Source organism: Bactrocera neohumeralis, chromosome 2, assembly GCF_024586455.1.
Source record: "Bactrocera neohumeralis isolate Rockhampton chromosome 2, APGP_CSIRO_Bneo_wtdbg2-racon-allhic-juicebox.fasta_v2, whole genome shotgun sequence".
Classification (NCBI taxonomy): Eukaryota; Metazoa; Arthropoda; class Insecta; order Diptera; family Tephritidae; genus Bactrocera; species Bactrocera neohumeralis.
Window position 1 is genome coordinate 23953134 of NC_065919.1, and position 24331 is coordinate 23977464.

Consider the following 24331-nt stretch of genomic DNA (forward strand, 5'->3'; position numbering starts at 1 on the left):
TTGAAGGCCATCCAAAAAGTGTTTAGAAAAGCTGGAAAAATCATTGGCATAAGTGTATCAATGTAAAAATATTTCAATGTTATTCCTCAATGAGAATTTAAGTAGCCAGTTCATTTAATAAGCTAAGCTCCGCAGAATTGTTACTTAACTTTATTTACACTTTCGGGTGTCAAAAATAAATTATTTGTCTCTATTGTTCGATAAATAAAAATTTATTAGGTACATTTGAATGTAAGTTAATATAAAAAGTATTAGAAGTTACAAACTTAAACCTAAGCTTATTGCTCTGTCTTCGCACACGAGATTATTTCTTCTTATGCGTCCCTCCAACGTTGTCATGTTGTACGGAGTCTACAGCAAGCACCGTGCCCACATTGTAATCGCTTTTTTCATGCGCATCCACACTCACCGACTCGCTGAGCTCCACGTTCGCATGCACTGCTGCATCGTTAGCATTGATTTGCGCCTCTTGCGCCGACGATGTGGCCTTCTCTGCCGCTTCCTTAGTCTCCTCATAATCCAGACGCGCCGTGTAGAGTTGCGATTCTATTTGTTCCAACTTCGATTTAGCTTGTGCCACCATATCAATTTGTGAGGCCAACTCTGCAGCTGCCTCAGAAGCTGCCCTCTGTGTCAGCTCCGCAGCAGATTGTGCATTGTTAAGCGTCGCCGTTAGCACCGATACGTGATTAATGGCTTGTTGTGCGGCATATTGTGCCGTCTTGGCCGAACGTTTCGCCTGTTGCAGTTGCGACAATTCGCCTTCCAAGTTTTTGTGTTCGTCTACATTTTGATCTTCGAGTCGTCGCAAAAGTACCTCCTTACCTTTGAGCACAGCCACTGCGGTACCGGCTGCTTGCGCGGCCGCCTGTGCTAGCGTACTCTTCGCCACGTAGGCGGCTTGCTTGCCGGCAGCATTTTGACTGGCAACTGCAGAGTTTGCTTGATCGGCGGACCCCTTGGCTATGCTACGCAGACCATTGTCAATGAGAAATTTCGAAGAGGTGGGGGCACTGTGCACATTGGAGTGTGAAAGTGTTTGTGTGGGCTTGAAATCGGTTTCGTAATGGTCTATTTCTGGCTGAGAGTGATAATCATGCTCGTTAATGTCTTCGTAGGGATAAGGTTCGTGTTCCACCCGATGTGAGGCAGCAGTGGCCGGGGATGGTTGTGGCTGTGGTTGAGGTGGCGGTGGATGGTGAGGTTGAGATTGAGCGTGTGATTGCGATTGGGGGTGTGGTGGCAGTGGAGGTGGTACACTTAAATAGCTTCCGGTGCGCTTTACTTTGCGTGACGTAACGGTGAAAAATGTGCTCGCTGACAAGACCGAGGGAACTGTATATGAAAAACGTTTGTATTATTTTTCTAAATCAACTGCTAAGCACTTACCAAGTAGCAGTAGCACTGTGACAATATAGAGGCGCGACATCTTTGTTGATTAAAATAAAGTTAAAATACAGATTATGGAAAATTTCAAAATTTCTGTCGTAATCTGAAATTAGGGATGAGGTCGTTATTTATTAATAATATACAATTTTAAGGCTAAAGTCATATAAATATGGGATATTCTTAGGATGGTCAAAACTTATTGGGGTTTTCATTTGAAAGATATTTTGTATTGACAACAAAGTGTTCGATTGGAGTTTACCTTAAGAAACACCTCAAGTTATATAAATGTCATACATAGTACAAGAAATGTATTCTTTATTGAAAGACCTTCCTCGCGAAGACATGTCATACTTCGGTATCCGACCTCAAAGGTCGTTCGAAGGTTCGAAGGTTTCTTCATTAGAACTGCTACATTTTTTAAGTTTTGTTTTAAAATTCCTAAATGGAGCCTATCTGCTGTTCGAGTCCGAGTCCTTAATAATATAATTGTCTAAACTAAACTATAACCCACTATTACTCTAACTATATTAGTTTTTATAAACTTCCTGAACTTCCAAAACTCCAGATCGGCAAGTATAATTAGATCGAAATCTACATGTGTTCGAGGACAGGCCAATCAGTGCCTTTGTTCGAATGCATTTTAAACGACGCAGCAAGCCTGGCCTTATCTTCATTGATAAAGCACCGGCAAAGTATAAAAAATCAGTACAGAAAGATGAAATTGTAAATATTTTATATATGGTTTTAAGGTTGTCCAAGTATATTAATTTTTTTTCGAGACCAACTAAGTTTTGTGGAAAGATTATTGACAGAATATTAAAAAATGTACTTTAGCGATCTTGACATCATTTTGTTATACAAGGTGCGTTCCAAAGTAAACAGCACTTTTTGAATCTAGCGTCCCCTGGTGATGCCATCTATATGTTGACTGGTGCGTTGGAATCTGCTGTCTTTATCGATTGTCCAGACACTTCATAGATTCGGTTCATGACATTTCATAAATTGGAAGTGAAGTTATTGCGTTTTAAGTGTCAGTATGTTTGAGCTTCGAACAAAGAGCCAGCATTAAATTTTGTTTTAAAATTGGTAAGACTTTTGCCGAAACGTTTCAATTAATGAAACAAGTTTATGGCGATGATTGCCTACCCCGTAGCAGAGTGCCCGAGTGGTTTCAACGTTTTCAAAGTGGTCGTGAGGACATATGTAAATGACGATCAACATGTGGGAAAATCAAAATTCATGATCCCCGGAAATTCCATCGAAACTCATCAAAAATCAGCCAAAATCATTATTGAAATTCATGGAAATGGAATTGAACATCTCCAAAACATCGATTTATCGCATTTTGATCGAACATTTGGACTTACAAAAGGTGTGTGCACGGTTTGTTCCGCACAAATTAACTGACGACCAAAAAAATCTCATCGATCAACGCTTGTGACCGATTATTTGACCAAAAACCACATTTTAACCATTAATCACTCCCCGTATTCACCTGATATGGCACCGTGCGAATTCTTCCTTTTCGGAAAAATGCATTTGCCCATGAAAGGAAAGCGTTATGCAGACGTAGAGGCCATTCAAAAGGCTTGCACCGGCATACTGGCGACCGTACCGGCCAACGAGCTAAAACACTCGACATGCTTTTGGACCGTGCAAAAAGCTGTATTGAAGCAGAAGGGGACTATTTTGAATAAAATAAATTGATTTTGCCGAAAAGCCATTTCTTCTGTTTTTTTTAAAGTCCTGTTTACTTTGGAACACACCTTGTGTTCATTTTTTCTTACGTGCAGATTTTCTTCTTCGAGGCAAAAATTGTATGAGAGTGCTGGGCCTTTGTGAAGAGGCCACAATAGACCTTAGTTCGCGGTGCAAACCTCAAAATAATTACTTCCACTATCTTTGTGTAAATATTTGAAAGAATGTTAGTAAAAGAAGTTTTTCAGGTACAACAATCAAAGTGGGAATTTATCGAAATACACAGTGTTTGAATTAAAACTAAATGGTATAACGATTTAGGAGCCATGTTTGATGTTTTCAAGGTAATCATAAGCGTCATAGCTGCATTTATCACCAAAATCTTATACGTTTTTATTGTTTTTTTATTTAACAAATTAAAAGAAGTTATCTTTTTAGGGAATAGGAAGTTTCCGTAAGGACGTTTTCCGGAACTAAAAATTATACTTCAAAGAAAAACAAAAACATTAGCTTTTATAAAATATTATCTATCTATAAATTGAGACAAGTTTCCGTCTACTATTTTTCAAAAATTTCAAATTTCTTAAATGGTGACCCAAATGGAATTCATGCAGAGGTCTAAATATGGGCAAAATTCAATAAGTGTGTGGTCTTCCCGAAGTCATCGACGAAATCAGGAAAAATGTACCGAACCGTGCGAGATATCCAGTTCTCACTGGGAGAATGAAAAAAACAACGCCATTATCTCTATAAAGCTCTCAAGGCATTTTATGGTGTATTCTAAGATACGCACTGGCATAGTCGAAACATTTTTTGTTGATTTTCACGAAAGCAGAAATGTATATTTGAGAGACCTGTTTCGAAGATCGCTTAAAATTTGTTGCATAATAAAAAAATATACCAAGCCAACCTTCTATGAACGATTTAATTATGAATTATAGTAATAAACAGTACCGTTTAAACCCGAACAGGAGTTCATTTTAACTGTATATATAAAGATTAAAGAACATCCAAAATTAAATAAACTTTTAACAACTCATTCGTAACTCAATTCTTATTAAAAAGTTATGGAAACAAATTTCAAACTAAAAAACCACAGAAAATTTTAAAAGAAGGACGTTTTGCTTAGATTTACATAGTAGTACTGATCATGATAACTAGCAAAATATATTTGCCGTTATTAGTTTAGTTCGCTTTTTTGGAATATTGACTTCTCACTCACAAACTAAATAAACAATGAGAAAAATAAATGCCGAGATAGAAAATAGCATTCAAGTGTTGATGAAAGATGGAAATTCGTCGAAAAAATATCCGAAAAATTAACTATAAGCCAATGCGCTGTGGTTAATGTTCTCCAGAGACGCGGTATTGTATGTGACAGAATTGTCGGAGGATATCTGAAACTCCTCTCAGACCAAGATGCACGTTCACTGGAACAGTATATGAGAAATAATAGTACGGTAACACCAAACAAAGTTAAATAAAGTCAGCGAATGGATAGTGCTTAGAGCCTTGCTCGAGGCGGACTGGTATCAGCTAACCGGACCAAAAAAACTGGCCTTATCGACCAAAAATATTAAAGCTCGTCTAGTTTTTTCCAAATTTTGTAAAAAGTGGAGCGTTGAGCATTGGAAGTGTGTGATTTGGTCAGACGAAATGAAAATTAACCAATTTCAGTGCGACGCTATAAATTATTACTGGCAAAAGCATCGAAGACACAATTTCAAGCAGATGATAAAGCATGAAGAAGGGAGTTTGATGCCGTGGAGGTAAAAATAAAGAGCTCTGGACAAAGTCCTAAAAACACGTGAACAGCTAATTTTTGCCGGAGGGGCAAAACTGAGAAAACGAAGTAACGCATAAGTTTCTTACTTAATCTCTTTTAATATTTTATTTTTAGGGTTTTTTTTAAATATTTCTTTATACTTTTTTATGAAATGAAACACTCAATATTTCATTGAATTTGGTTCCGTTTTAGTATTATTGTATATAATGTAGGACATTTACTCGGTTTTGCTCGTTGCTGTACATATTCAGGCCCATACGTTTCAATACAAGGACTTCGATCTCGCTTCCGGCTAAATTAAAAAAAAAACAAATTTGTTTCGGGTGTGTTTCTATCATTAAAAAGCTTTTACAAATTTTTAGTAAGACATTTGTCGGATAGCAATTGGGATTACTCTCAAGTGAACACATCCAAATGAATAACGCTTTGAGGAAGTTGCTGGATTTCATTAACTGTTTGGAAGTCACCGTTGATCGATTACAAACCTCAAGGCCTTTCAATGTGGTTTTCATAAATATTTATTGTAAATTTCTTTAATTAAAACACTTCCTAGTATTTAATTCATATTTAACTCAAATAGGTCTCTATAACACTGCACTGGATTGTTATTGTAAATTACAACAAACAATGCTATCTTATTTGATTTCCGCACACTTTTTGCAAATGAGTCCTTAACAGTTATTTCCTGTTGAATATTTACTTCCCGTTTGAGCAATGCGCGTGCAAAGTTTTTAATCGCGTCCTGATGCTGTCAATATCTAATCGCAACTGACTGAACACGCGTACAGTTGCGCGCAAAAATAACAAAGCACTGCGCATGCGTTAGCTCTCAGATGTCAATGTATGCGAACAATTTTGTTGTAACAATTTTCCACAATAAAAAAAATACGTTTTTTTACTTCTTGAAGTTGTGAACGCGTTCAAAATTCAAATGCGACTTCAATGTCGTCAGGCGTACAAGTCCAAGGCGATGTTGGCGTAATGGGATGCCGAAAGCCTGGCGTGGTGGCAAGCGTGTCAGGTTATGTAGTAGTTGGACGCTTTTACTTTTCAGGAAAAACCACTTTCAGCTTCGTTCGCAATCCCACGCGTATATACGTATGTATGTATACTTGTATATCCGGAGTGAACCTGTGTGAACGGAACTCGAACGCGCTGCCGCAACACCAGTAGTTCGCGCAACAGTTACAATTTGATATGTGGAAGCGCGCGTTGCCTGCTATCGATTTTCAGCCGCACGCGAATACGTTAAGTAGGAAAGAAGTTGCGCATGCGCGCCCAGCAATCATATTTATAAAGTTTTTGCCGCGCCGCAGAGTGAGTGAAAAGGCTAGAGATTTGTGTATAGGCAGATGTAGCGCCACCGTAAGCAGCCGTTGCTCTCGCTGGCCGGTCATGAACGTTTGGCTGCTGACCAGCATCTTCGATTGCGCGTGTTGCAATTGTTTTTGTTGCATTTCTTTAGCTCTGTCATAACACCTGAGTTCAGACGTCTGTCCAACTTTCTTTTGCATGCATTTTATTAGCAATGCATGGCTGTCGGCGCGGCTGGTGTTGCTGACCACTAAGTTGCATGAAAGTGCAAGATCGTTTTTGTTACTTTGCTTTTCTTCGTCATTCGCGTGGCGATTTTTTGCAGTTACTTTTCTCATGCACTCGTTTTTATGAAGAAAAATTCACTTCGCTAGAAAAATCCACTTCAACGGCGATGCATTCAATGCCGTTGCAGCGATTTGCGGATAAGATTACGGTACGAGCGCGGTTCGGTAAACTGCTGTCTTATTGGTTACAAAATCTCGTTCAGCCTTTTTCCTGCGGCTAAAGCCTTTTAGATTGTCAAAACATTTATTTTGGAAGGGTTGTTGTTGTAGCGACAGAAAACATTTCCTTGACCGGCTAAAAATCCAGGCCCGTTCCAATTATGTAGATCCGACTGTCATGGGAGTGGATTCCGAATATTTTATTATAAACTTTGTGGAGTTAGAATAGATATAAAACGGTTTGGCTAATAAATGCAATCCCCAACACCGGCAGACCTATAACTGTTGCCGATTTTAACGCACTGAAAAAATGTTCGGATCTATGGTTCAAAAATTCAAAAGCAACACTCTGAAGATGAAAAGAGTCGCGTGGAGGAAATAAGTGATATTACGAGTATACACCAACCAGAAACATATTTTAAAAGGCCCAAAAATGCTTTGGTCGTTCGAAAAGATGATGCTTCACGAGTTCAGTATTTACTCCACTGAAATTATGTCATTCATTTAAGTATGTATTCTATGTAATATTGATAAATCCGTTAACGAAATATCCCTCAATAGAAGTAGAGTAGAAGTTATGTTATGAAATACTGCAAGCGTTTTATGTTGATGAAGCTACACAGAGCCTGAGCAACGAGGACATTAATAAAATCTTTCAATCGGTTATAATTCTAAAAAAGGAAAGAAATGTTCAGCAAGATTACTTTATTTAAAGTATTCTCGCTATAATAAGAAATATGGACTTAGCAGACAGCTCTCGTAACTAACAGGTCGTTGTATTACGTGAATGACAGTGTAACATTTAAACTCTTTAAGTTTCAGTCATGTTCCGTCATTTTTGCGTTATAAATTATTGAGTTAATGACTAAATAATGAGTATTTTTTGATTGATTTTTATTTGCCTTACTTTACCATTTCTAATTTAGTTAGGAATTTTCAACGAATTGTTATATTTTGAGATTTTTAAATGTTTTCGGTAACAGTGCACGATCGTGGGAACTCTCCAATGGCAGATGGCGCTACCGTTTAAATTAAGTGAAAATAACTTCAACTATCTTTTAAACGGTTGAGAATTATTTTGACCTTTGATGGCAGCTATAACGGCAACCCACGGCGTGTACAATCAACATAACTATTACGGCAACTAAATCTTTAAGAGATCAATGCTTCAGTGTGCAAGGAAAGAGGATAGTCTAAGATATGTAATATTCGTAATGTATATAGTAGTTTAAAGTAAAGGGTAATGACAGGAACAACTTTTTAATTCAGTTGGATCTCCTATAACCAAATTAATTTTGAAAAATAGTTTTTACTAATTAGGCAATACTTTTAATCCATCTGTAAATATGTATATATAGCGAACCGAAGTCCTGTTTCAATGGAGCAGATGATATACAAAGTTCAAAAGCTACACTGCACTGACATCTGTCAGAGTAAGGTGTTATCGAAAAACCGACTATTCGAAAAAGGTTTCATCAACTAAAAGGGATGTAGGCTGGATACAGAAATTTGTGGGTACGTATTCTTTAAAAACCCGGCAGCTCTATAACTTCCAGCGAATTGGAAATTAGGATATAGAGCCCTTTCTAGACAGATAAAATTACCACTATAAAGTCGCCGATGGTACTTGCCCCATTCAGAAGCTCAGAAGCATGGACAATGTCAAAAAGTAGTCAGCTGACGTTTGGTTGAATCTAGAGATTTTTAGCTTTTCACGTGTTGGCGACCACTATCTTATCCGGACCAAAGTTGAAATGTTTGCACTGTACCACATCATTGACATTGTCCAGCGAATAAATTTACATATGCTCAGTTTTGCACGTTCCGCAAATATTCGCATTCCTGCTGGTTTCAATACTGGGCCCATAGCCCTTTGATTTTTATGATGCTTTTAATACCTTTCGGTATGCTTTCAACAAGATTTTGCATATGACGTCAATGCTCCCAGGAGCTCTTTGATACTTTCGTAGCCATCTTTTTATTATCGAGCACAAATTCTCAATGGGATTGTGCCCGCCAATCCATTAGCTGAAAACGCTGCTGGGATAACCATTCCTTAACTACTTTAATGTGTTTTGGATCGCCGTCCTGTTGGAAGATCACTTCGTCTTTCAGGGTAGGCGCTTAAATCTACGAATTCTGGCAAATTGGTCTGCAAAATGCTCAGGTAGTCATCTTTCTTCATTATACCAGTTATTTTTACAAGAGGACAAATACACCACCATGTATAGCAATCCCATACCATCAAATTGCCTCCTCCGTGTTTAACGGTTTGTTTTACATGATGCCTTTGGATACTTTCTTTAGGACGGTGCCAATAATAGCTTATCCCATCAGGCTGAAATCGGTTAATCTTCACTTCGTCCGACCAAATCACTGGTTTCCTGTTCTCTTTGCTCCAATTTTTGTGTTGTTTGCAGAAAGCTAGACAAGCTTTAATATTTTTCGTCGATAAAGCCGTTTCTTTTTCCTAATAGCTGATTACAACCCGATTCTGTTTAAAGCTCGTCGTGCAGCTTTTTTGGTGTCGTCGAACTGTTTTTCCGCATCTTTCGTTCCATTAAACGTGCATCAGAGTCCGTCAATAGGCCGACCGCCAGTTTGTCGCGTACGTACAATATTTCGCCTTTTTGGGACATCAACACTTATTTTTTTCATTCTGCCAATTAAATAGCGATGCTATCACTTCAAACACTTTTTTACAAATAAAATATAAAGTAAAGAGCGAGTAAAGTTCAAATAAAGCATGAAAAACTAATAACGGCAAATATTTTTTCATTTGCTCAATGTAACAGTACTTCTATATATGCGAAACGTGCAAAACTGTGCAAATATGTATTTTTTAAAGTTTTGTTCTGTTACATTTTTTCATATTTAAATATTAAGTTATTTTGCAAGACTATTTTCTTTAAAATGTGCAACGAATAAAATACAAACTTTTTTTTTTCGGTAGCGTATTTATAGAACTTCAAAATAAAGTTCGAAAAAATTTGCTCGGTTTTGCACGCTATGGTAGTTCTTCTCTTGTTTTTATGGAATATAAATATCAACTCAAAGAATCATTTATGTCTAACTTGTCTCATATACACAATTCTTTAGGTCTGCAAGTTATTTGTCACTTCGAAAACTTTATCAGAATTTGATATTTGAATTTTACAAAGTCATATCAAAATCCAAACAAAATAAAAATAATCACCGCTGAAGTGATTTGAACGATCATCTGACAACTCCGCTAGGCAAGCAACAACTTATACAAAAGCAATAACTATGAAACAGTTTTAAGATTAGCTTTTAAATTTCGCAAAATATTTAAAATGCGTTCGATCATATTACTATTGGTCCTTTTAAACTGTCAGTTTTTCATCGCGCAAAGTTTCGACAACAATCGTATACAGGTAGGTGGACGCGTGTTAAAACCCTAAATGGACTCACTAAATATTCAATGCCCCCAACACAGGAGCAGCACAGAAAGATGAAGCGAATGTTGCCGCGCTTGTACTCACAATATTCAGAGGATTCCGAGGCGAGAGGCGAGCAAGAGGGCGGCGCAAACCGTTCGGAAGGTGAATGCAAGCAAAACTCCATGATGGCGGGAAATGCAAAACAAAAAGCCACAAGCATCGCACAAAAAGCAGCTCAAGAGGCTAAAGCCGCGTCCGAAGCCCAACAGGCGGCTGGCGAGGCTGCTGCACTTCAAGTGAAGGCACAACTCGCCGAGAAGGCTATGCAAGCTGCCAAAGCGGCCGAGGCAGCGCTTGCAGGCAAACAACAAATCGTCCAGCAGCTGCAGCAGGAAGTGCGCGAAGCCGAGGCGGTCGTGCAGGAGGAGAGTAGCTCACTACAGAACGCACAGCAGAATGTCAATGCTGCCGTCAGCTCGGCACAGCAAGCACAATCACAATTGAAGACGCTCACGAAGGCGGTGCAGACAGCGCAAGCGAACGTCGGTAACGCTGAGCAGGCTGCCACTGGTGCACAGCAGGAATTCGCCGAGAAGACGCAACTGGTGGAGGCGGCTAAAATGCGTGTCGAACAGCTGTTGCGGCAGTTGAGCTCCGCCCGACAGGATTTCAATAAGACAAAGGATGCGGCCATGAAAGCGGCTGCAGCTGCACACGAGGCTAAGGTGAATGCATCACCGACTGGTCGTTGCCGTCGTATGATGCGTGTGCCACGTAAGCGTCGGCTTGCTGTAGCGCCACAAGCGAAGCAGTGATACATTTTATTTATATACATACTTATATATATATATATATATTTGTTAAAATGTTTATTTTTAGTTTAGTCTTTTGTAAATCGATTCTCTTGAAAAGACGTGACTATTTTTTATCTATATATTTTTTGATATCCAATATATATAAATTTTTAAGAAAAGATTTATAGGAAGCCTTAAAGCTGGACTCAAAAGATATACAATACTTATTACAGCTTAAGATATATTAATCAGTCTCAAAGACCTTCTCATTGATTTCCATATTCAAAAACCTCTCTAATTTCAATGAGATTCCGAGCTGATTTGCAGAATGATCCATATTTCCCCTGTAAATATCCGAAGTGTGGTATAAAGAGTAATTCATTACCATTGAAAGTTATTGATGTAAGCCAAAAGCTCAGACCGAAATGATCAACTGCATTGCCGTGTACCAGCTCTGCACTACTTTACAATAGGCGTAACTTTTTGTCTCCAGTTTATAAAATTCACTCAGTTCTCTACACAGGTGACCGACCACCGAAATGGGTTCAGTTTGCAGGCTCGCCTAGGAAGTATAGTTCGAAAGTCTAAACCCTTTGACCATCCTGGCGTTAAAGTGCCCAAGCACGATTTTGACCTCATAGCGGGGGCTGCTATCATGGGTGCACTCCAAAACATCTTTGGTGACATCGTCAATCTTTTCCGTGAAGGCGATTATGTTGAAGAACTTCGCTTTGATGGGGATTGTAGCTAGACGTTCATACATCGGTATGAATGACAGGACTCGGCGACGGAATCTCTCTCCCACCACGAATCCCACACCAAATTTGCGCTCCTTTATATGGCCACTGTAGTAAAGGCCACAAGGACTTACTCCTCTCAGTCCTTGTCCCGTCCATCGAACTTACTCTTACGAGGCATTTTTACTTCTACAGGGACATGAACCAGCTGGGCAGCGGCATTTTCCCAGTTAAGGGACCGGACATCCCAGCAGCATGCTCTTAAATCATAATCCTTAATACGTTTGCTGGTTGTCATTAAAAAGAGGCTGTGTTCTACGTTTCATTGGGTTTGGCGCACGACCCTGGGGAGGGATGTTCCGTCTCACTTTAGCTTGCCTTTAAACGAATGTTTTTTAGCTACCCAGAGGTCTAAGACCAGAAGTAAAGAATCGTTTCTGTCCACTCCGAAGTGAATAGCGCTCAGAGAACTTTCCTCACCTGCGTCTACACACGACTCCATCTACGTATTATACATATGTATATTACTATGTATATTTTACTAAAATAAGTTTATTTCCAAAGCTTTTGTAGACCAATCCTTTGCATCATAGAGCCATACTTTCCCCTCTCTACTCTCCTTCACGATCTAAATTGTTTGAAACTATATTCTTTATAAACTCGTAAATGCCTCGTTGAAAAGGATCGAAAAATTTTGCACTAAGTCATTTCCAAGCAATCAAATACGTTTTCTATAACAACCGTGGTATATACATATGTATGTTCATTTATATAATTGTAAAATACAGAAAAAATATAAAAACATTCAACAGAAAAGGACGATTTCACAAAATTGAAATATGTTTCAGTTGTCAATTGTTGTTATGAACTCTAATGACGTTGTCGCTGTGCAAGTCGCAAGTGACGCTTTGCCATCATGCGATTGCCTGGCGATGAACGCCCACAACGATTTCCCGGATTCGCATTCTGTTTAGCTTCGTGCGCAGCGGCAGCCGCCTTCATAGCGGCCTCTTTAGTTTTGCCATAATCGTTGCGTGCCGAACTCAATTGACGCAATAATTGTTCCACACGACTCTTTGCTGCCTCCATTAGTTGCGTTTTCTCAGCCAAGTCCTGTTGTGCACCCTGTGCTGCCTGCTCTGCATTACCGACATTCACTTGTGCCATACTCACCGCTTTCGTGAGCGTCTTCAGCTGCTGCGCGGCATTTTGTGCCGCTTGCATGGCGGCGTTGACATTTTGTTGTGCATTTTGCAGCGAGCTACTCTGCTCTTGCACCACCGCCTCGGCTTCGCGCACTTCCTGCTGCAGCTGTTGTACGATTTGCTGCTTTCCCGCCAGTGCTGCTTCTGCGGCCTTTGCCGCAGCAACCGCCTTCTCGGCCAGCTGAGCCTTCACTTGCTGTGATGCTGCTTCGCCGGCCGCTGCTTGTGCATCTGAGGCGGCTTTGGCCTCTTTGGCGGCTTTCTGTGCGATATTAGTGGCTTTTTGCTTCGGATTACCCGAGGTGACGCCACTTTTCTTGCATTCATCCTCCTTGTTGCCTTCGGAACCGCCGCTTCCACCCTCACCGGGCATGAGTTCGGCATACATATTTTGCAGCATGTGACGCGCATTGCGATGGTGCATCTGCAAACATAGTGGTATGGGTAAGTGGGTTTCGAGATTTTGAAGTGCTGTGTACGTACCCGCCTCTTGTTGTAACAGTGCTGTCCAACCGCCGAGTGCGCTGTTAAATAAATCAGTAAAAATATACAAAACCAATTCATATTTATTTTCCGATAAAAAATTCTAATTTCGACATCAAAACTTTGACGGCTTTGGCGATGTGAAGGGAATGGTTGAAATTGGTAACAAGTAGAGAGTTTATATTCGGACGCGTAAGAGCTTAGATGAGCTTAGGTTGTTGTAATGTTTAGTGAGTCAGGGGTTTCCATCGAACACAAATACACCATTACAATCTTTTCTAAAAGGGATGAGAGAGAAATACTTCAAAATAGTAAACTGAATGTTGGTATCTTATTGAACCGGCGCTTCCTAAACAAAACACCATCAGTGAATGTTCCACTGGGTTCCAAGCTTACTACGTTTTCAACCATAAGATCCTATTTCTGTTAATACTTTTCCATAATTTTTGTATATTGGTTGTCAAAAAAGTCTTGCGGTATTTTCGCTAGTTGGCGCTGAAAGCGCGTAGTTCTAGTTTTATTCGTCGCATCGGGTCATGCTATACCTTTTTGGAAAGCTCATTTCACGCGCTAACACGTGTTTAATTGATTGTCGTTTCTTTTAAGTCGTTCGTGAGTTATAGCGTCGCAAACATGGAGCAAAATAAAGAGAAAATACGGCATATTTTTTAGTACTACTACTATGATAAAGGCAAAAATGCATCTCAAGCCGCCAATAAAATTTGTGCAGTTTATGGACCCGATACAGTTTCCATTTCCACCGCACAACGATGGTTTCAACGTTTTTGTTCTGGTGTAGAGGTGGTCGAAGATGCACCACGCTCCGGAAGGCCTGTCGTAGAAAATTGCGATAAAATCGCTGAATTGGTCGAAAGAGACCAGCATAGTAGCAGCCGTAGCAGAGCTGGGCATGAGTCATCAAAAATTCATTTCAATTTCAATAAAAAAAAAATTCAATAAAAATACCGCAAGACTTTTTTGACAATCCATTATTTTGTATAGTTATATAACCCCCTTTATCTGATATATTCTGTTTCAGACTTACATATTTCAGGATTCCAAAGTAGGGTAATACTAAACTCCCCTGAAAACAAGTCTTTAAAGGAAACTTGACGGCTGATCACTTGGCTACGAAAGTGGCGGCACCAAGCCGATTGAACCGGAGGAGATCCAAAAGCCTCTACCTCAAATTGTGTCAAAACTTCACAACTAAAAGATGCGAGTCTTAAAAGAGTATTGCAGGAAACAAATCAGCCAGTCTTGAAGATATATCACGTCATAAGAATTTTCTTTTATTACAGTTAATTCCTTACTTAATTCGAGTGACGCCAACATTTAGCAGTCCAAAGGCGTATATAGCACCGTATCAGGATCTCGCCGTCATCAAAGTACTGTGCTTCTAGTAAAATTATTTGATAAAAATCTCAATAATTTTCAGAAAGACATTTTGACACCAGTCAATTTACAATTGAATACCGAAAGGAGAACTCAATATTGTTTATATTTTCTTAATTACATATACAAACATACAATATATGCAACCACTTAGTAGATGCATCTGAAAATATATTTTTTGCTCTCGATAATAGTTTCGTTACAGTTATTAACGGCGCGCGCCTACATTCATCAGGTGAGTACCATGAAATTCCATACATCCAGTCACAATTTTTACGTCCACATCTCTCATGCTGTTAACAGCCACATCGCAAGAATGTCAAACGAATGATTCCGAGCCTCTACACCGACTTTTCGCTCGCTAACGAAGTGGGCGATAGTGGTGGGAGCGGTGGTAGTGACAGCGGCAGTGGTAGCAACAGTGGTGCCGCCGAAAAATGCAAGAACGAAATGAGTGCAGGCAGCGCCAAGCAGAAGGCTACCAATATCGCTCAGAAGGCAGCTAAGGAGGCTAAGGCTGCTTCGGACGCACAACAAGCGGCCGGTGAAGCCGCCTCCATGCAAGTCAAGGCACAGCTGGCTGAGAAAGCTATAGCGGCGGCAAAAGCGGCAGAGGCTGCGCTTGCCGGCAAACAGCAAATCGTACAACAACTCCAGAATGAGGTTCGCGAGGCTGAAGCAGTAGTACAGGAGCAGAGCACTTCTCTGCAGGACGCCCAACAAAATGTTAATGCCGCCATGCAGGCGGCGCAGAATGCGGCACAGCAGCTGAAGACACTCACGAAGGCGGTGGTTATGGCTCAGACGAATGTCGGCAATGCAGAACAGGCAGCACAGGGTGCACAACAGGAGCAAGCTGAAAAGACACAGCTCTTCGATGCCGCCAAGACACGTGTCGAACAGTTGTTGGGTCAGTTGAATGCGGCGCGCAATGATTATGCCAAAACGAAAGAGGCTGCCATGAAAGCGGCTGCTGCGGCACATGAAGCCAAGCAGAATGCGAGCCCTGGTCGGTGTTATCGCTCTTTGGCGACAGCACGTTTGTTGGCCAAGCGACATCGCTTGTTGGCGCATAGACAGCGACACTGAATGATCTGTAATTGTGTGAATGAGCGAACCGTTTAGGCGAAGAATTCAAAAATAGCGCGCTCGATGACTTGTTACATCATCCTTCATAATATATCTACGACTTTGTTATTTTGTCTAATTTTTCCTTAATTAACTTAGTCATCAAAACGACATAAAATTATTTTGCTTTTATAAAATACCCACTTTGGTTTCCAATTAACACTTCGCTAAGGAAGAAATCGTATATCAATGAAAGTAGAGTAAGGCTGCATAGATATGTTGTCCTAGACACAGGATGAGGTTAGGTTAAGAAGTCGATCATTACTCAAATATCACTTGGACAGCTTGGAACGGCGGTCTATTTCTAATATATTTGATTATAAGACTCTCATGAATCGAGAAAGCCCTTTGAGCCTATCACAAATTTGTTAAGGCGGATAATGTCAGTTTCGTTTACATTCCCTGGTTCGCCGAAAGTAAGGCTACTGAGTTGTTTCAACCTCAATCTTGCAAAAATCGGACGATAGCGAAAAAAGTTCCCGGATGTTCTCACCTCACTTTCTTCCATATAACTTTGACAAATTACCCCATAATTCTCTATTGAACAATGTCCAGTAATAACTTCTACATTTGTAGCTTTGTTAAAGGAAAGTATTTCAATAGATCCTCTGGCGAAAAGGAACTCGCAGTCGCTGAGAAGTTGGTCGTCAATGAACGCGCGCTCAGAGCACGCAAGGTCCAGTGCTAGAACGTAAGATGAGAACAGTGATCCAGCTCATTCTTACTCCGAAGTAAGCGGATCAAGGGTGCTCTCTATTTTTAGCTCATCAACTTTGTCAGTACCTGCGAACTCGTTAAGACCAGGTACGCAAGTGAGACTAAGAATAAAGTCACTTGATGCTATTTCTAGCGAGGAAAAACACTCCTTGTATACTCACGTGCTTAAAAGACGCTGCACTTCGGAAAACGTCTTTTGCTGCCTTAATTGCCTGAAAAATACTAGAGTAATTCGGTAGTTAAGCTTGACGAAAAGCTCCTTATAGAAAACTCGGTCTCCAGCTTCCTAGTTTCGACTCCTCCGTGAAAAAACTTCAGGGCCTCTTCTCCAACGACTTCTCCCCGTCCGTATGTGAGCAAAAAAAGGCCCAATGAACAGCCTCTGCGACACAGTGGTCCAAATTTAAAGCAATACAATTGAAGGAGCACCTTTCAGCTTCTTTTCCTAAAGTTTCTGTATGGGAATCCATATAAGACAACCGATGCCTGACTGAGACTGCCTCTTCAATATTTGAATGGAATTCAAAGGTTTCTATCAAGGATAAACTTAAAACCTTTATTAACTTGACGGTTTCGTAGAGCCAAAACACTTATTTTCCTAAAGTTTCTGTATGGTAATCCATATAAGACAACCGATGCCTTCTGAGACTGCCTCTTCAATATTTGAATGGAATTCAAAGGTTTCTATCAAGGATAAACCCTTGGTATTTCATTTTCAAAGGGTTGAAGAACTAAACCTCCGTATGAGGGGAAAGGGACGTCTGAGATTTTATTCCAACTGGTAAATAAAATCATGTTAATTTTACTTGGATTGAATTCCAATTCGCTAAGTTGGACACTACTTTGAGTTACCCTTCGGTTAGCTCGTAGACGGTTGTTAAATTTTCCTTTTTCCAAAACAGCTACTTCGTCAGTGTAGGCTGTTACCGACAACTCACAATCTTGAGCCTCCCAACTATAATAGACATAATGATAACAATAGAACTCTAAAGACACAAAATATTCTCAACTACCTGGGTGTATGAATAGACTAAAGACGTGCTTACTGAGCACAACACTCAACATATTGCGGAAAAGGCGTCAAAAAAAACTTTCTGACTTCTCAGGTTGATGGCCAACATCGGAGGACTGCGACAGGTGCTTTTGATGTCTACAACACTGAATGTCTTGCTGAGGAAAAATAACCAATGCAAAGCCCTAGAAAAAATTTATCACAGAGGAGTAGTATCTGCTTTCCACTTAGTTTCAGGCAAAGCTGTATCAGTAATAAGCGGCAGCACGCCCAACGACTTACTAGCATTTGAACGAAAGAAAATATTTACGTTGAAAAAACAAGGAACAAATACCACCACCACAAAAGAGCAAATAAAGAACCGTTCCCACGACAGTCGAGTCTAAGTAGCCGAGACGGATCTGGATTTTTATCCGGCCAAGGAATGTCAACTCAGCACCATTCCACGAAATTACTTTAGGATAGCTGCTTTCTGCAGCTACAACAACAACAACATCAAACAAAGGCCGTTCCCTCGAAAAACCAATGGCAAGCTGGGCTGTCAAAGGCTGGGACAAGGTGGTATTTGGAGGGCCACGCTAATCAGAAATATAAAAGAGTGGTCGAACAGCAAATATGGTGATTTTGAGTTTGTTATTCAGGAACGAATATTTTAGGAAATATCTACATACATATATAAAATGGAAAAAGTCGAAAAGCCGTCTTGTAGCGGGTGATCCAAGTAGAGGTATATTTTTCAATAGCCTTTTTTGATAGATCCCGCGTGAGCCGTGTCAAGCTCTCATGTTATTTTTTTCAGTATCGTTTGGCATTTCATCATGAAAGACTTACGCCTGTTCTGTAAATAACATCTCTCGCGCGCTTCGCTCAACTTATGGTCATCAAAATCGACCTACTCAGCGTACTATTCGCAACACCATCACCCAACTTAAGAACCAGCATTCATTATAAGATAATATTCGCCGTTCGCAGCAACTCGGACTGACGTATGGAACATTTATTTAACGTCGAGATCTTAAATTGAAAGAGTACAAAATACAGCGTGTGTAAGAACTGAAGCCGCTCGACTTCATCAAGCGACATCGCTTCGCTTTGTAGGCTCTTGAAAAGTTCCAAGAAGATCCGACGTTTTCGAGCAAAATTGTGTTCAGCGATGAAACAAGCAAAATGGCCACATTTGGAATGAAGAGCAATCTGAAGAGATTCAAGAGCTACCATTTCATACAGAAACAAGTAAAAAAGGGCTAAGTTCGGGTGCAACCAAATATTTTATACTCTTGCAACTTGCAGGAATCAAAGCCAGGGGAATATCTTACGATATAAACATACACTATATATAATTTATCCACTGACCTACATATACTACTGTGCCCAAAAAATAAGGTGACATTTGAATTTAAACTGCGCGCGTCGAAGGATTTGGAGAATTATTTTTTTTTTTAGGTTGGTAGGTTGGTTTCATGTCAAAAAATGATTTAATTTTTGATATACGTGTCGTTTTGTGAGTTGATAAAAGTGAGTTTTTCGTTTTTTGCGATGTCGAATTTTGTTGAGCAAAGAATTTGCATTAAATTTTGTTTACGGAATCAAATTTCTGCTGCGCATACGTTAAGGATGGTGCATAAAGCCTTTTGGTGATGAGGCTATGTCTAAAAAAAATGTTTACAAGTGGTATAGTGAGTTCCAAGCCGGCCGTGAACGTGTCGAAGACGAAGAGCGTCCAGGGCGGCCATCAACCTCAACCGACGAAGCTCACGTTCAACAAATCAAAGATTTGGTGTTGAAAAACCGTCGATTAACAATTAGACAATTAGAGACCTGATGAAGTTGGCATATCGAAAGGCTCAGCCAATACCATTTTGCAGGATGTTTTGGGCATCAAGCGCGTCAAATCTCGACTGGTACCGAAAACATTGAATTTTTGTGTAAAAAAGCGTCGCGTTGAAGTGTGTGAAACGATGCTTTCCGACTACCAGGGTGTCATGAAACGCATTATAACTGGCGACGAGACTTGGATCTATGCTGACGACCCCGAAACAACCGATCAATCGAGCGAATATCGTGCCAAAAGAGAGCCGAGATCAAAAAAATTGCGCCAAAGTCGCTCAAAAATCAAGGTCATGTTGACTGTTTTCTTCGATTATCGTGGTATTGTGCATTATGAATTCCTTCCAACCGGTCAAACAGTCAACAAGGAATGTTATTTGAACGTTATGCGTCGCTTGCGTAACGCTATCCGCCTAAAAAGGCCGGAATTGTGGAAAGACAATTCTTGGTTTTTACACCACGATAATGCACCATCCCATACTGCCCTCGTAATTCGTGATCATTTCGCCAAAAACTCAAGCCAACCCATATCGTTCCGCAACCACCGTATTCACCTGATCTGGCGCGGTGCGAGTTCTGGCTGTTCATCAAACTCAAAAGACCGTTCCGGGGACACCGTTTTTATACGATAGAGGAGATTCAAGCCGCAGCGAAGACGGAACTGAAGGCCATCCCGGAAAGTGACTACAACCAGTGTTTCGAAGATTGGAAAATCGGTTGGCATAAGTGCATTGCATCGGGATGAAATTGATTTGGAAGAATAAATAAAGAATTTTCAAAATAAATACAATGTCACCTTATTTTTTCGGCATACGATTTGTTAGAAAAACTAAAATTATTATACATAGTCATTATATAAAATCAGCCGGATGTTTGAAAACCTTGGTAATGGTTATATGGGGGCTAGGTCAAGTTTTCTCCCAATTGTATCCATTTTAGGCAAAATGATATACTGTTATGAGTTAAATACGTTCTGAAATTTTCATTGAGATAACTCAAAGTTCGAAAATCTTAATATTAGGTATATGGAAGCTCAGGAAAGTATTGGCCCGATTCCTCCCCTTTTGGATACACAGAATTACTACTGCAGGAAAACGATTCTGCCTGAGTCAAAATCGGTTTGATCGGGATATCGGTTTGCTATGGAATTGCACCAAAAAGTGGGCGATGCACGCCCATAGTCCAATTTTTACCCCGGCCCCTATAAAGCCTTGTTATAACATCCCGACGGCAAATTTTTACGTTTCTGGCGTATTTAGTTATTGATTTATCGCGCTTTTAGTAGTATATGGGGAGTGAGCGGGGTTTTCATCCATTTTCACACTACCGGTAGTAGTTCTTGTAATATTCGTGCTGAGCGAATTTGGTTGTTGTAACTTTAGTGGTTTAGGAGATATATATGTACATTAAACATATTAGGGGGCGTTGCCCCGCCCATTCTTTCAAAATTTTTTATCCACAGGTGCCCCTTGCTACTGCGATCCACTGTGCCAAATTACAGTTTTACAAGTATATCTTAATTTAGTCCTAGTTATGGCACTTTATAGGTTTTCGGTTAATGGCAATTTGTGGGCGTGGCGGTGGTTCGATTACGCCCAAATGGGCGAACTCGATTTTTTTTGTACTAAGGTGCCCACGTACCAAGTTTCATCAAGATATTTAAATTTTTACTCAAGTTACAGCATGTACGGAAGGACGGGCGGACGGACAGACAGTCAACCGAATTTCAACTTTTCTCGTCATCCTGATCATTTACTACTGTGAACATTGAAAAGTGAATTTTTAATTTATACTGACACGTGTTTTTCGAAACGGTAAATTTTTTCTGTAAGTTGGTAGTACTGTTAGTGATATCTATGCTAAATTTCACGTCAAAATATTTATTAGTATTTGAGATACGCGTCGTTTTGTGAGGCTCTAAAAGTGAATTCTTCGATTTTTACTATGTCTGAATTTATTGAACAAAGAAGTGCGAAAATGCACCATCTCATACTGCATTGGTTATTCGTGATCAGTTCGCCAAATTTTCAATTAATATCGTGCCGCAATCACCGCATTCGCCTGATTTACCTTCGTGTAACTTCTGGCTATTCAGCAAATTCACTTGACCACACCGAGGACACCGTTTTGATTCAATTGAGGATATAAAAGCTGAATGGAAGAAGGCTCTGATGGCCATCACGACGGAGGATTTTTCCAAGTGCTATGATGACCAGAAAATTCATTGGCATAAGTGTATTGGAGCGGGAGGGGATTACTTTGAAGGAGCTGAAATAGACAAAATTCACCTTTCAACCTGATCACATTAGTATACATATGTATATACTAGGCCGGGTCGATTTGTGGGGAGGCAAAAAAATCGGCGATTTTTAAATCGACCCGCCCTAGTATATACCCTATACCTATCTCGGGCAATTTTAGGTGATACGAACAACCGTTAGGTCAACAAAACTATAAGATAAACTATACTAGAGTATAAAAACAACTTGTTGAAGCCTGAAATTGAAGCGATATTTGGTTTCAACAAGACGGCGCCACTTCCCACACAATTGCTTCAATCAATGGATTTATTGAGAGAACACTTCATGTTTTGTTCCAATCGATTGGCCACCAAGATCATGTGATATCATAGCGTTAGGCTTTCTCCTGTGGGCATATGTAAAGTCTTAAGTCTATGCGGACAGACAATCCCGCTTCGATTCAGGTATTGGCACAAAACATCACGCATGTCATTCGCTAGTTACCAGTCGAAATGCTAGAACGAGTCATCGAAAATTGGTAATAAGCATTGTCTATTGATTGGAAGTTTCTGTGTTTTGCCTTTAAATTTTCCCGTTATTGAGGATGACGCTGAACACACATTTTTCAAATGCTTACGCTGACAAACACAGCGAAATAGGCTCCACATTTTAGCCCCCCTGAATACGGACAACATAACTGTCATGCTTCACAACGTGAAAAACTGGAAAACCTTAAAGTTACATAGAAAACGGGAATTGGATGCAGGTAAAACTGTGTAAGTCTTAAGACGAGAATTATGGAACGCCACCATGAGGTACTGCCAAAGAGGTCCGGTCCTGTGGTTGCCTAGTGGAGAGTGTTTTAGTTGACTGCAAGTTACATATACTTTATTTCTCAAACTCCCACGTAAAAAACATCCAGAAGGCTTTCAACAAAAAGTCCAATTTATATTATTTGCAAAGAAAAAAGTTTATTTTCTTTATTCACAATCGTTTTGCAATTTTTTTTTTTTGCTTTTAGATGATACTTAATAGTTGTTTTTATTTTGTTATTGTTTCGTACAAATGATATATAAGTATGTATACATAACTTAGAACTTATAATGTAATAAATCCATATTTTTAAATGTAAATTTTGTGTTTAAAGTTTTCTTTATTTTTTGTTTTTGTTTTTAAATTAGCAATTTCAGTTGCAGTTGCAGTTCGTTCGATTTCGTTTATGCTTTTTTGTTTTTGTAAAATTTTTTTCTTTAGGGAATAAAAATTTAAAATTCCTTTGCATGCTGCCAAAATGGGTAACCGCCTAAAGGATACCATACATTTACAGTAATTTAGCATTTTTTGCGGCTTTTCTTATGCTTTACACAAATTGTTTTTGTAGAGTTCATTTTTTTTTTTTGATTTTTTGAATTTTCGTTTTTGGTCTCAAATTACAAAAATTGAAACAATGCAAAGACAATAATTAAATAATACATTACAAATACACAAACAGTTGTGTGTGTGTGTGTGTGTATGCTGCTGTGCCTATACATACATATGTACATATGTATGTATTTTGTACGTTATAATCGTATTTTTATATGTGTATGTGTGTGTGTTAGCTTACTATTGTGGCTTAAATAAATAAAAGGGGTAAGGGGGGCTATGGTAGAGTTGCTTTGGAGAAATTATACAAATTCAGTTGCAACCATTGTCAGGTCTAACGGTGTATACATATATGTGTGTGAGAATAGTTTTAGGAAATGCAGCTTATTTTATCGTTAGTTATTTTTAATTTCTGTGAAAGCACATAATCTTTAGATGATTTCAAATTAAAAATTTGTTCTGAAAGCAAAAATTTTATTTTTTGTCCATTTTATTTTGAAATTTGCTTAAGAAAATAAAAGAAATAAATAAAGTCTGCCGAAAAAAAATAAAAAGGAATAATTAAAAAGATATGGATAAATTAAAACAATTTTAAAAAACCTAATTAAAAAATTTAAATTAAAAATTTAATAAAATTAAAAAAATATATATATATATATATGTAGATATACATACATATAAATAAAATGTTTAAAAAATATATAATAAAAAAATAAAAATAGTAAAGTAAATAATAATGAAAACAAAAAATAATAAAAACGAAAAATAATAAAAAAGCAAAAGTAATAAAAGAACGTAAACAAATGTAATAAAAAATAAAAAAAAAACTAAAAAGCGTTTGTAGGTAATGTTTTTGTTTAACACTATAACCAACAAAAATAATTAAGAAAAAATAAAAATAATGCAAAAAAATAAAAAAAAATAATAATTATAAAAGTTATAAAAAAAGAATTAAATTATACAAAAATAATTAGAGAAATATAAAAAAAAAATGATTAAATACAAAAAATTGTCTGCATATAGCTTTTTTAAATATTTAAAAATTGTTTTTGGCAAACAAACAAAAAAGGAACCACAATAAGAAGTAATTAAAAATATATGGTATTAAATAAAGAAAAAATTAAATTATTTTGTAAATATTTATAAAATAATAATGTTATATTTATAAAATAATGCCTGAAGGTAATATGTAGTTTTTTGTTTTTGAAAAGCAAAACAGACAATATATGTACATATGTATGTACATATGTACATATATGTTGGGGGGCAAGCAAAAAACAAAAACATATATTTTACGGGGAATTATAGTTTTGAAAATAAATGCGTTTGGATCAAGGCCAATTAAAGTCCTTTTTTGAATATCGTTTTAATTTTTTTAAAGTGTGTTTTTTAAA

General features: G+C 38.6%; 4 protein-coding genes across 4 annotated transcripts; 2 read left to right on the forward strand and 2 right to left on the reverse strand.

Annotated features, from left to right (window-relative positions):
- Positions 1–304: 304 nt before the first annotated feature.
- Positions 305–1429, reverse strand: LOC126751246 (POU domain, class 6, transcription factor 2). The gene is made up of 2 exons (XM_050461357.1): positions 1390–1429; positions 305–1335 (listed from the first exon to the last, which is right to left on the reverse strand). Exons 1-2 carry the CDS (start codon positions 1427–1429, stop codon positions 305–307), a joined length of 1071 nt encoding a protein of 356 aa, XP_050317314.1.
- An 8376-nt stretch (positions 1430–9805) lies between these two features.
- On the forward strand, positions 9806–10849 carry LOC126760853 (chromosome partition protein Smc-like). The gene is made up of 2 exons (XM_050476753.1): positions 9806–10028; positions 10091–10849. The coding sequence occupies exons 1-2, from the start codon at positions 9948–9950 to the stop codon at positions 10847–10849; spliced, it is 840 nt and encodes a 279-aa protein (XP_050332710.1). The 5' UTR covers positions 9806–9947.
- A 1472-nt stretch (positions 10850–12321) lies between these two features.
- Positions 12322–13393, reverse strand: LOC126760268 (mediator of RNA polymerase II transcription subunit 15-like). Its single transcript, XM_050475777.1, has 2 exons — positions 13254–13393; positions 12322–13194 (listed from the first exon to the last, which is right to left on the reverse strand). Exons 1-2 carry the CDS (start codon positions 13332–13334, stop codon positions 12436–12438), a joined length of 840 nt encoding a protein of 279 aa, XP_050331734.1. The 5' UTR covers positions 13335–13393; the 3' UTR covers positions 12322–12435.
- A 1335-nt stretch (positions 13394–14728) lies between these two features.
- Positions 14729–15882, forward strand: LOC126761711 (uncharacterized). The gene is made up of 2 exons (XM_050478082.1): positions 14729–14883; positions 14952–15882. Exons 1-2 carry the CDS (start codon positions 14806–14808, stop codon positions 15735–15737), a joined length of 864 nt encoding a protein of 287 aa, XP_050334039.1. The 5' UTR covers positions 14729–14805; the 3' UTR covers positions 15738–15882.
- The last annotated feature ends 8449 nt before the right edge of the window (positions 15883–24331 follow it).